Genomic DNA, 12,091 nt, shown 5'->3' on the forward strand with positions numbered 1-12,091 from the left:
AAAGATTTGGCATATATTAAAAGAGAATCAGTTATCGTACAATATATTAATCTTTCTTTACATGGGGTAAACAAAACACTAATCGAGCTCAAAATAAATAGTTGGTAAATTCTAATGCGATATTGAAGTGTGCAGAGTTCCATTAATAATCGAGTCCTCATTGTGCACAATATGTGTGTGTAGTTCAAACCACTTTGCCAAGACGTACTATGAATGTATCAAGGTTTCTACAAACTTCAGAAATGGACAATTTACAAAGGCTTGGACCACAGCCCATTTAATCATCCCTCAAACAATTCAGTTGAAAGCAAAATATCAGAAAGCACTTACCAATACAAATATATTACTCAAAGGTGATTAGACTAAATCATGCAGCTGCTTTTGGTTAAAATTTACTTTTGGATTAACTAAAGTGTCCTCAGCATTAAAACCCCTTGATGCTTGGACATGCTCTGTGCTATGATTCCACACAATAAAGGAGAATGGGAAGTGGTTTCGCCCAATAGAATTCTATAAAAAGTGTGACTGAATGGGATGAGATTAGAATTCCTTACCATGGGAAAGAATGGGAAGAGTTGGTATACAGTAGGAATCAATAAAAAAAGTATTTGTTGTAATTCTATACAATACAACAGCAGTTGGGATTCTGTACAATGGGAGTTACTGGGAAGGGGATCAGTTCATTGGAATTTTAACCTTGGATGAGATATGTGTAGATCGAGGGGATAATGTGGATCAAAGATCTTGTAATTTTGATACTGTTTAGACAAGATATTTATGATCTTGTTTATTTAAAAGTATGTTGGGTTAAGGACTAACATTACTGCTGAAATCTGAATGTATGGGTTACTGTGGCTTTCTCATTTTGTAATGAATGGAAGTAATGTTAAGTAAATATACGTAATACATTTGTAATAAAAGTCTTGCATCTCAAGCATCCAGGACACATTTAAAAGTGTCATAAATACATTAAGTGTGCACTTGATTGGTTAGCACATCGTTTTCATGAAGCAGCAACAAATCACAACTGAACTGTCTTTTAGAAAAAAATATAGAAAGCTCATTGTTTTGTGTAGGTTTCTACTGATGTTAATGATCTGGCCACTCTCCAAGGGATTTACAAACATCTGCCAATGCAGAGAAATTTCTCCATTCCTCTAATTAACATCAGGATGGTCACATTTCAACAACAGGAGTAGCTGACCAGTGGTCTCACATGGACAGGGCTATTAATGACAGCTCCAATCTCAGCAGCCAACCATCACATCCTTACATCAGAGCCCAGGCTGCCTAGGAGCAAACAACAGAAGATGACTTAGGATTAATGATGGAAAGCTGCTTAGGGTTAGAGTGCAACTGAGCTGTACCACACTAGCCAACTAATCTCCGCCTCCAGGATTCAACTTTGTGTTTCATAGTCTGTGCTTAAAATACGAACTTTTTATATTTTGGTTTCCTCATTATAGGAAACCCCTGCTGAAAGCTTGGAGCAGATGGCTACAATTGTTCTGAAACCTTCTGAAAAGTCAGCAACGGAGGGAGCTGAGAAAGGTTTACTTATCACTGGTAAGGAGGGGAAAAAAAACTTTCTCATTCCAATTAACTCTTTTCTTTCTTAATTTCTCTTTTCTTACCTGCCAGCCTTTCCCCCAGTTCTCCTGAAGGTGTTTGGCTCCTTCCTGGGGAGCCTACCATAGATGCCAGTTGCCTTGGCTAAATTGCATGTGTGCCCAGACTGTGAATGTTAAACTGCGAGGGCACAAATGCTGAGTTGACCATCCTCTCCTCCAATGCTGCCGCACACATAAGAGCTACTGGATGCTGAAATAAGTTCCTCCTAAAGAGGAAGATGTCTCAGGGAGGGAAGGAAATGCTTTGGGAAAAGTCCGGCACAGTGGTATACAGTCAGGAGAAAGTTTCCCTGGGAGTCCTCCACGTTCACTCCGGACCCCATGAAGTCTCCTGGCATCAGGTCAAACATCGGCAAGGAAATCTCCTGCTGATTACCACCTACTGCCATGGCCCCCACACCCCCCCCCACCCCCAGCTCAGCTGATGAATCAGTGCTTCTCCATGAACACTACTTGGAAGAAGCTCTGAGGGTGTCAAGGGCACAGAATGTACTCTGGGTGGGGGACTTCAATGTCCATCACCATGACTGCCTCTGTAGCACCACTACTGACCGAGCTGGCCGAATCCTGAAGGACATATCTGCCAGACTGGGCGTGTGGCAGGTGGTGAGTGAACCAACAAGAGGGAAAAGCCTACTAGATCTTGGCCTCACCAATCTACCTGTTGCAGATGCATCTGTCCATGATAGTATTGGTGGGGGTGACCACCGCAAAGTCCTTGTGAAAATAAAGTTCCATCTTCACATTGAGGATACCCTCCATCGTGCTGTGTGGCACTACCACCGTGCTAAATGGGTTAGATTCAGAACAGATCTGACAGCTCAAAACTAGACATCCATGTGGCGCTGTGTAATCTCATGACCCATCATATCCCTAACTCTACCATGACCATCAAGCCAAGGGATCAAACCTGATCCAATAAAGAGTGCAGGAGAGCATCCCAGGAGCAGCACCAGGCATAACTAAAAATGAGGTGTCAACCTAGTGAAGCTATGACGCAGGACTACTTGCAAGCCGAACAGCGGAAGCAGCATGCAATAGACAGAGCTAGGCAATCCCACAACCAACGGATCAGATTAAAGCTCTGCAATCCTGGCACAACCAGTCATGAATGGTGGTGGACATTTAAAGAAGGCTGCATTTGCTGACAACGCTACCGCTAGGTGGCGCTGCTGTGGCACATGCGCAGATGCAGCATATGCCACTCAAACGTCACGGTCTGCGACTTTAGGCAGCTGCCAGCACTAAAGATGGTGCTGCTCAAATAATCACACAGAGGCAACCTAACAAACACATGGCAGCACACAATGGCTGGAGTGAGAGAGCGAGCGAGTGGGCGGGCCGGGGCAGGCGGGAGCTGAGCGGGCCGGGGAGGGGGTGGTGGAGCGGAGCGGCCAGAGAGAGCAGTGAGGTGGGGGGAGGGGGGAGGAGCGGAGCGGCCGGTCCCCGCACTCGGCGACACCAAGGTCGTCGGCCGCACGCTCTCTACGGCCTCTCGCTTCCGGCCCCCTCCATTCAGCCGTTCTCTCCAGCTGCAGATCCCCCATCCAGCCGCTTTCTCCCCTACTATTCAACTGTCCTGAAGATGCACACGTTATGCGATGACGTAATTGGCGCATGCACTAACCAGACCTGACCGGAACGCAGCACATGTGCAGAGAGCAGGAGCCCGTCTGCGTATGTGTGCACCGCGACGCAGCCTGATGACGTCAGTGGCGGCCAGCATTGTCAGGAATCACTTTGTTTAAACAACTAGCCAGAGGAGGAAACTCCACAAATATCCCCATCCTCAATGATGGGGAGCCCAGCACATCAGTACAATAGAATAGGCTGAAGCATTTGTGGCCATCTTCAGCCAGAAGTGCCGAGTGGATGATCCATTTTGGCCTCTTCTTGAAGTCCCCAGCATCACAGATGCCAGTCTTCAGCCAATTTGATTCACTCCATGTGATATCAAGAAACAGCTGAAGGCACAGGATACAGCCAAGGCTATGCGTACTGACATCCCAGCTATAGTACTGAAGACTCATGCTGCAGAACTAGCCCTGCCCCTAGCCAAGCTGTTCCAATACAGCTACAACACAGGCATCTATCCAACAATGTGAAAAATTGCCCAGGTACATCCTGGCCACAAAAAGTAAGACAAATCCAATCCATCCAGTTACCATCCCATCAGTCTACTCTCGATCATCAGCAAAGTGATGGAACGGGTTGTCAACAGTGCTGTCAAGTAGCACTTGCTCAGCAATAACCTGCTCACTGATTCTCAGTTTGGGTTCCATTAGGGCCATTCAGCTCCTGACCTCATTACAGCCTTGGTCCAAACATGGAAAAAAGAACTGAATTCAAAAGGTGAGGCGAGAGTGATTGCCCTTGACATCAAGGCAGCAAAGAGCCCTAGACAAATATAAGTCAATGGGAATTGGGGGGGAAACTCTCCACTAGTAGGAGTCATACCTAGTACAAAGGAAGATTGTTGTGGTTGTTGGAGGCCAATCATCTGAGCTCCAGGACATCACTGCAGGAGTTCCTCAGGGTAGTGTCCTAGGCCCAACCATCTTCAGCTGCTTCATCAATGACCTTCCCTCCATCATAAGGTCAGAAGTGGGGATGTACACTGATGGTTGTACGATGTTCGGTACCATTCGCAACTCCTCAAATTCTCTACCCCAGAGGGCGATGGAAGCTCTATCATTGAGCATGTTTAAGATAGAAATCAATAGATTTCTGAATACTAATGACATCAAGGATATGGGGATAGTGGGGAATAATGCGTAGAGGTAGATGATCAGCCATGATCTGTTTGAATGGCGGAGCAGGCTCAATGGGACGAATGGCTTACTCCTGCTCCTATTTCCTATGATCCAATAGATACTGAAGTAATCCATGTCCATATGCAGCAAGACTTGGATAACATTCAGGCTTGGGCTGATACTTGGCAAGTAACATTCATGCTACACAAGTGCCAGGCAATGACAATCTCCAACAAGAGAGAATCTAACCATTCCCCTTGACATTCAACAGCATTATCATTGCTAAATCCCCCATTATAAACATCTTGGGGGTTACCATTGAGCAAAAACTGAACTGGAGCAGCCACATAAATACTGTGGCTACAAGAGTATGTCAGAGGCTGGGAATTCTGTGGCGAGTAACCCACCTCCTGACTCCTCAAAGTCTGTCCACCATTTACAAGGCACAAGTCAGGAATATGATGGAATACTCTCCACTTGCCTGGATGGGTGCGGCTCCACAACACTCAGGAAGCTTGACACCATCGAGGACAAAGCAGCTCGCTTGATTGGCACCCCATGCATAAACATTCACTCCCTCCACCACCGACGCACAGTGGCAGCAGTGTGTACCATCTGCAAGATACACTGCAGCAACTCACCACATCTCCTTCAACAGCACCTTCCAAACCCCCGACCTCTACCACCTAGAAGGACAAGGGCAGCAGACTTGTGGAAACACCACCATCTGCAAGTTCTCCTCCAAGCCACACAACATCCTAACTTGGAACTATTTCGCTATTCCTTCACTGTCACTGGGTCAAAATCCTGGAACACCCTCCCCAACAGCACTATGGGTGTACCCACACCAGATAGACTGCAGCGGTTCAAGAAGGCAGCTCACCAACACCTTCTCAAGGTCAATTTGGGATGGGCAACAATAGCTGACCTTGCCAGCGATGCTCACATCCCATGAAACAAATTTTTAAAAAGGACAGAACTGGATGTGCCTGGACGTCCTGCAGTCTGGTCCAGTTCAAATCCGAACCTATCCCTGTTGTATTGTGGGTCTAAGAGCAACATCACTTCAGCTGTGGTTTAGTGGGTAGCTCTCTTGCCTTTGATCAGAAGGTCTATGCAACCTGTTCTGATAATTTCACCCTTTTAGACTTGGTAACTGATGTCGGGTGAGGAACCCACAGACCTGATCTACTCCATCATTGCAAGAATGTTTGGTTGACATTACATATCCTGAACCATGAGTTACTCTCACCTTTCGCTCTGGGCATTGGGAGAACTCCCTGCTTTCCTTTGAGCTTTCATCTGAACCACCAGAATAGGTACATGGGTTTTAGTTTAACATCTCGTGCTCTCTTGGTACTGCATTGGAATGTAGATTATAAACTTGAAGTCATGGTTCAGGCTTCAAACCCGCAACCTCTTGCCCCAGATGTCAAAATGCTACCAACTGAACCAAGTTAGCACAACACAGTGTATCAGACTGCATTACTGTGGCTATTGTCTTAAAGAGATGATTTATATTGTGCTAACGTTAAAAATCTGCTGTCAAACCTTTTTTGGGTAGCTGTTTTGGTCCTATATCTGGATGTGGTTGCATTTGCTTTGTGCTCGGAGTCAGTAAAATCCCATGCTTCAGGTTTCATATCTAACCAATTATCAGCTCCAAAATATATGCAGGAGTTTATTGGTGAAAAAAAAACCTAGGAATGTAGACATTGCAGTTTAAAATAATGAGTTACAGCTAAAATGGGCACTGTTGTATTTTGGAATGACAAACCCATTGTAACACGTTTGCCAAAGCCAGTGGTGTAGCATAGCGTGGTGCTGAGGGGTGTGTTCTCTCTGCTAGTTCCACACCACTGCATACAGTGGGCCTTTTCATCAGCCAAACGGTGAACCGATAAATGCTTTTTATTGCAGGGATGGCCCCGGAACCAGCCGTGGGAGAAAACTGCAGCTCCCCACTGAGGCGTGAGCTGGCAAACCGTAACGCAATGATAGGCAACAGGTGGAGTGAGCAGAAGAGGCGCCAGAGGGAGAAGTTAAAGATGGAGGAAGCTGAACTGTGCAGACAGCTGGAGGTTTGTCATGTTCATCAATGGGGACAACATATAAGTGTCATGGCCCCTATCGACTGAATGAAAGAATCTGCATTTATATAGCATCTTTTCTCAGGGCACTTCACAGCCAATTAACAATTGGTGTTCAGACAATGCAGCAGCATTGCAGTAAAAACTGTGAATTATCCTGTAACTATGATTACGCATTAGAAATACTGCAGAAAATTCAGAATTTTATGCATTAACAAAAAGACTTTCAGATGATTTGAGTTAAGCAACTTGGAATTATTACTGAATCTGGGAACAGTTTTATCTAACATTCGGGAGCTACTCAAACTCCGGGGTGATATACGTTTAAAATGCCAGCTGAGCTCTGACTGAAGCAGTCTCTCGCTCGGAAGTGATTTTTTATTTCTGTGTTTTGACTGTTTGTCCAGCCTTCATGACAGTAACATTTTGTCAATTCTGCTGTTTTTATTTCAGGAGTACGATGCCTTTATCAGTAAGACACGGGCTGAATTGATTTCAGACACTGACTTCAACCTAATTCTAAAACCACAAATTAAAACCCCTGCAGTAGTGCAGCACAAGCCACAAACAGTTTTCCCTTGGCTGCAGAGGTACAGAGATTATAGAAATAAAACCTTCACCATTATAAATAGATCTTGTCGTCCTTCAAAGTGTGGAGGACATTATTAATTGCTAGATGTGGTTCTTGTCATATTTTGTCTATGAAATTGAAACCTGACCTGCAAGGAGAAGTGTTTGTACTGCATTTAGAATGAGTGTTAAGACTGGAGTTGGCTGAGCTAGTGGTTAGCAGAGATGGCAGCAATTGAGATCCTGCTGTGCGACTCAGGGCCGGATTTTCAAAGTGGAAGTGGGAAACAGGCGCCTGGTCTGGTTTTTGGTCTGAAACCTGCCACCACTGGGAAGTTAATTCAGATTGCAATTTTCAAGTGGGAAAGCGTTAACTGGTATGGAGACAGGTTTCTTGTCTTCTTCGAGACAGTGGAATTGAAATGGGCAGTGGGTCAGATCAAGTCTGGGGTTCGTGTAGACTTCCACGGCAGCCATCACTGAGGCTGCTTGTTGTCCTGAGGGAGAGATCGGCCTTCCACATCACCAGAGGGAAATGAGATGTCACAGGGGAGCTGGAGACCTCACACTCGGGGCAGGGCAGACCCTCACTTCATCAATGCCCACCTGAATCTAATGCTGCAGGCCATGAGGGAGAGGAGGTAAAGGCCGGCTCGGGCCTGCAAAAAAAAAAAACAGACCCAAGTCCGACAGAACCACATCTGACCCGAGCTTGACCCGGCCCAAGTCCTTTCATTTTTTCCCGCGCCCGACCCGACCCGACCCGACCCGACCCGACCATCAGTTAACTTACCTTCCGTTTTTCACTTTGTTGCTGATCTGCACAAGCTTAAAATAACTGTAACAAAACCACCTTTCTAGTCCAAAAATTAAATTAACATTGGAGCCACTTACCTGTGATAGAACGTGTCTGACCCAGCCCGACCCGAGCCCGAATGCCGGACCCAGAAGTGCAACCCGACCCGACCCAAACCCGATACATGTCGTCAGGTCCCATCGGGTTTGGGTCAGGTAGCGGGCCTTTAAGAGAAGGGAGGTCCTCTTCCCAGAAGGTGGCTTGAGGAGGCCACATTGTTGTGCAGCAGGGGCATCTCTGTGTTCAGTGTTATCCCCCTCCTCCCGCCTTCATCCTCTCTTACCTCCTGCTTCTCCCCCCGATGAGCTGTCTCCTTCCAGGGCCTCACTGTCCTCAAGGTCCACACCTCTCTGGAGGGCTGTTATGGAGAGGGGAGCAGACCACCACAGTGACCAAGTCCCTTGTAGGAGGATGTTGGAGGGTGCCACCCAACCAATCAGGCACCAGGATTACATCTTTAGAAACCCAATGGCCTGTTCAATGGTTGGCCTGCTGATCAGGTGGCATTGATTGTTTTGCCTCTGGGCCTCTGTCTGGGGCTCCCGTAGCGGGGTCCGTAGCCATCTCTTCAAGGGATTTCCCTCGTCTAGGATCCATCCACGCACTTTGGAGATGGAGTGAAGATCAGAGGCTGTCTGGACTAGTGGAGGATGAAGGAGTAATGGCAGTCATGGGGGAGGCAGTGGCATAGTGGTAATGTCATTGGACTAGTAATCCAGACCCCAGCTAGTGCTCTGGGGAAGTGGGTTCGAATCCCACCACAGCAGATGGTGAAATTTGAATTCAGAAAATTAACCTGGAATTTAAAAACAAGTCTAATAGTGACCATGAAGCCATTGTTGATGATTGTAAAAATCCATTTGGTTCACTAATGTCTTTGAGGAAAGGAAATCTGCTGTCGTTGCCTGGTCTGGCCTACATGTGATTCCGGACCCTTAGCAATGTGGTTGATTCTGAAGCCTAGCAAGCCACTCAGTTCAAGGGCAATTAGGGATAGGCAATAAATGCTGTCCTAGCCAGTGATGCCCACAAATGAATATTTTTTAAAAAGCTGCCAGGAAAACAAGTACCAACATGGAGGAGGCTCTTGTTGTGGAAGCAGACCATTTGGAAGTTGAGGGAGTGGAAGCCTTTCCTGTTGATAGATGTCACTGGTTGCCTTGATGGCCACAGGGGTACAATGATACCCTGCATCTGAAGGAATCCATTGATGGCATCTAAACTCAATGCCCGCTGTGCCAGTGTAGGCCCATTTGTGTCAAGTGGGTGTAGTCCCCTGCACCCTTGAAAAGGGTATCTGTGACCTGCCCGATGGCCTAATGAGATGCCACCTAGGTCCACAGCTGATCCCTCGAACAATCCAGTTGCATAGAAGTTCAGATCACTTGATGGCTGTAATTAGGGGGCTGTGAGGCCTTAGGTTGTTGTGCATCAGAGCACACACAGGACCGAGATCATCTGTCTGAATAGGCGCAGTCTCCTACTGCACTGGAGCTCTGCCATTTTCAGGTAGCTGACTCTTGGGCTGTGCATCCAATGTCTTGGGTAGTGCCTAGCTCCCCTGCTGTGCTTCTCTGGCCTCCTGCTGCCCAGGAGGGTACATAAATGATTTGGAGGAAAGTATAGGTGGTCTGATTAGCAAGTTTGCAGACGACACTAAGATTGGTGGAGTAGCAGATAGTGAAGGGGACTGTCAGAGAATACAGCAGAATATAGATAGATTGGAGAGTTGGGCAGAGAAATGGCAGATGGAGTTCAATCAGGGTAAATGCGAGGTGATGCATTTTGGAAGATCCAATTCAAGAGTGAACTATACAGTAAATGGAAAAGTCCTGGGGAAAATTAATGTACAGAGAGATTTGGGTGTTCAGGTCCATTGTTCCCTGAAGGTGGCAACGCAGGTAAATAGAGTGGTCAAGAAGGCATACGGCATGCTTTCCTTCATCGGACGGGGTATTGAGTACAAGAGTTGGCAGGTCATGTTACAGTTGTATAGGACTTTGGTTCGGCCACATTTGGAATACTGCGTGCAGTTCTGGTCGCCACATTACCAAAAGGATGTGGATGCTTTGGAGAGGGTGCAGAGGAGGTTCACCAGGATGTTGCCTGGTATGGAGGGCGCTAGCTATGAAGAGAGGTTGAGTAGATTAGGAATATTTTCATTAGAAAGGCGGAGGTTGAGGGGGGACCTGATTGAGGTGTACAAAATCATGAGAGGTATAGACAGGGTGGATAGCAAGAAGCTTTTTCCCGGAGTGGGGGATTCAAATACTAGGGGTCACGAGTTCAAAGTGAGAGGGGAAAAGTTTAGGGGGGATATGCGTGGAAAGTTCTTTACGCAGAGGGTGGTGGGTGCCTGGAACGCGTTGCCAGCGGAGGTGGTAGATGCGGGCACGATGGCGTCTTTTAAGATGTATCTAGACAGATACATGAATGGGCAGGAAGCAAAGAGATACAGACCCTTAGAAAATAGGCGATATGTTTAGATAGAGGATCTGGATCGGCGCAGGCTTGGAGGGCCGAAGGGCCTGTTCCTGTGCTGTAATTCTCTTTGTCTTTTGTAATATGTCACAGCTCATCCTAGCTGCTCTGTCCAATGTCAGCATCGCCTGTTCCCATCTGACCTTCATCAGCTGGGCCTTTAGCCCAGCATTCCCATGCCAAGCCAAGCTGCCACAGTGATGCCAACGGGCTCACTTCCCTATCCATGTCAGTCTCCACTGTAACATTTAACTCCTACATCTGCAACAGCATCCTCAGTCAGATGCATATGAGGCAGTGAAGCTTCATTTGCTGCCTCAGCATTACGTTCAACAGCCATTTCCCTTGTCCTCCACAATGCCCAGGTCCTCACTACCCTGCCGTGTTCCCTGCATGGCGTTTTCCTCATTCCCAGCATTTAAAAATTGTTCCCTCAAACAGACAAGCCTGTTAATGAGCTCTTTAATGATCTCAACAGGCTGTTAATTGGACGTGGGTCTCCAACCCATTCCCTCCCTGCCGGCTGAGGTTTAAAAATAGGGTCGCGTTCTGGAGGTGGCGCAACCTCATGCTGACCTCCGAGAATGCGGGCTTCAAATCACGGTGGCTGCCGTCTCCGCTCTCAGCGGGATTGAAAATCCGGCCTTCAGTGTCCCAAGGGGAAGGGATTGGGAAGAATTCAGCCAGGGCTCCTGCTCTTGACTGCTATCCGGATGTCCGGAATGCTGACACTGACTTTTGAGTGTGTCATTCATCGAACAACACAGCACAAAAACTGACATGTATTGCTAAACCTGTCTGCCTCAATACATCTTTCTCCCCCTTTAAAAGCCTCCTTACTCTGGTCCACCTGCTCGCAGCTCTGACCCAAGAGCTTCCCTCTTGGTCTCCAGTCTCTTCTTGCTCCCAATTTCCCACTTGCAAGTGTGGATCTGAAAATATGAATGCCGGCACCCATCCACCGATTGAGCTGCATTGTAGGATTGTTATACAGAGTTGAATAAATGCTCCAGAATTTGGCTTTTGAGGTTGCTGCTCCTTCCACTTTACCCCCATCCCATGAGGAAGTAAGGCAGTAAGATAAGTACAGCCAAAAATAGCTGATCTCCCACCATCCAAAACCCACTTTCACTGAGCTGTTTTGACACTTTGCTCTCCTCCTTTTCCTTCAGTCATTCCAGATACCGAAATGATGAATCATGTAGAGGCAGGAGAGCAGGAGGAATTGAAAGGAGAAGGAGGTAGTTGTGTAAAGAAAGCAGAAGAAAAAGAACAAAGACAAAACTATAGAGGCAACATAAAAAACACGAGCAGGAGTAGGCCACTCGGCTTCTTGAGCCTGCTTCGCCATTCAATAAGATCTTGGCTGAACTTCGACATCAACTCCACTTTCCTGCCCTATCTCCATTTCACTTGGTTCCCTTAATATCCAAAAATTTATTGCTTTCAGTCTTGGATATACTCAACCACTGAGCATCCACAACGCTCTGGGATAGAGAATTCCAGAGATTCACAACCCTCTGAGCGGTGAAATTTCTCCTCATCTCAGTCCTAAATGGCCTGTTCCATACCCTGAGACTTTGACCCCGTGTTCTAGACTCTCCAGTCAGGGGGAACAGCCTGAGTATCTACCCTATCAAGCCCTCTAAGAATTTTATATGTTTCAATGAGAATGAAAAAGAAGAAAATTTGGATAAGAGGAAGGAAAGG

The 12,091-nt window shown here is 46.8% G+C and overlaps 1 protein-coding gene across 15 annotated transcripts in view; it reads left to right on the forward strand.

Moving 5' to 3' along the window:
• Window positions 1-12,091, forward strand: part of LOC137347622 (centrosome-associated protein 350-like) — a 157,807-nt gene that overhangs the window by 122,480 nt on the left and 23,236 nt on the right. For all 15 annotated transcript variants that reach the window (XR_010968980.1, XR_010968981.1, XM_068012197.1 and 12 more), the window contains 3 exons: window positions 1,467-1,566; window positions 6,305-6,465; window positions 6,928-7,064. Coding sequence is in view for 13 of the 15 variants with exons in the window: in XM_068012197.1 (XP_067868298.1) it covers window positions 1,467-1,566; window positions 6,305-6,465; window positions 6,928-7,064 (398 nt within the window). In the remaining 2 variants the exon portion in view is untranslated. The remainder of the gene's footprint in view (window positions 1-1,466; window positions 1,567-6,304; window positions 6,466-6,927; window positions 7,065-12,091) is intronic.

Source organism: Heterodontus francisci, chromosome 32, assembly GCF_036365525.1.
Source record: "Heterodontus francisci isolate sHetFra1 chromosome 32, sHetFra1.hap1, whole genome shotgun sequence".
In the NCBI taxonomy this organism is placed as follows: Eukaryota; Metazoa; Chordata; class Chondrichthyes; order Heterodontiformes; family Heterodontidae; genus Heterodontus; species Heterodontus francisci.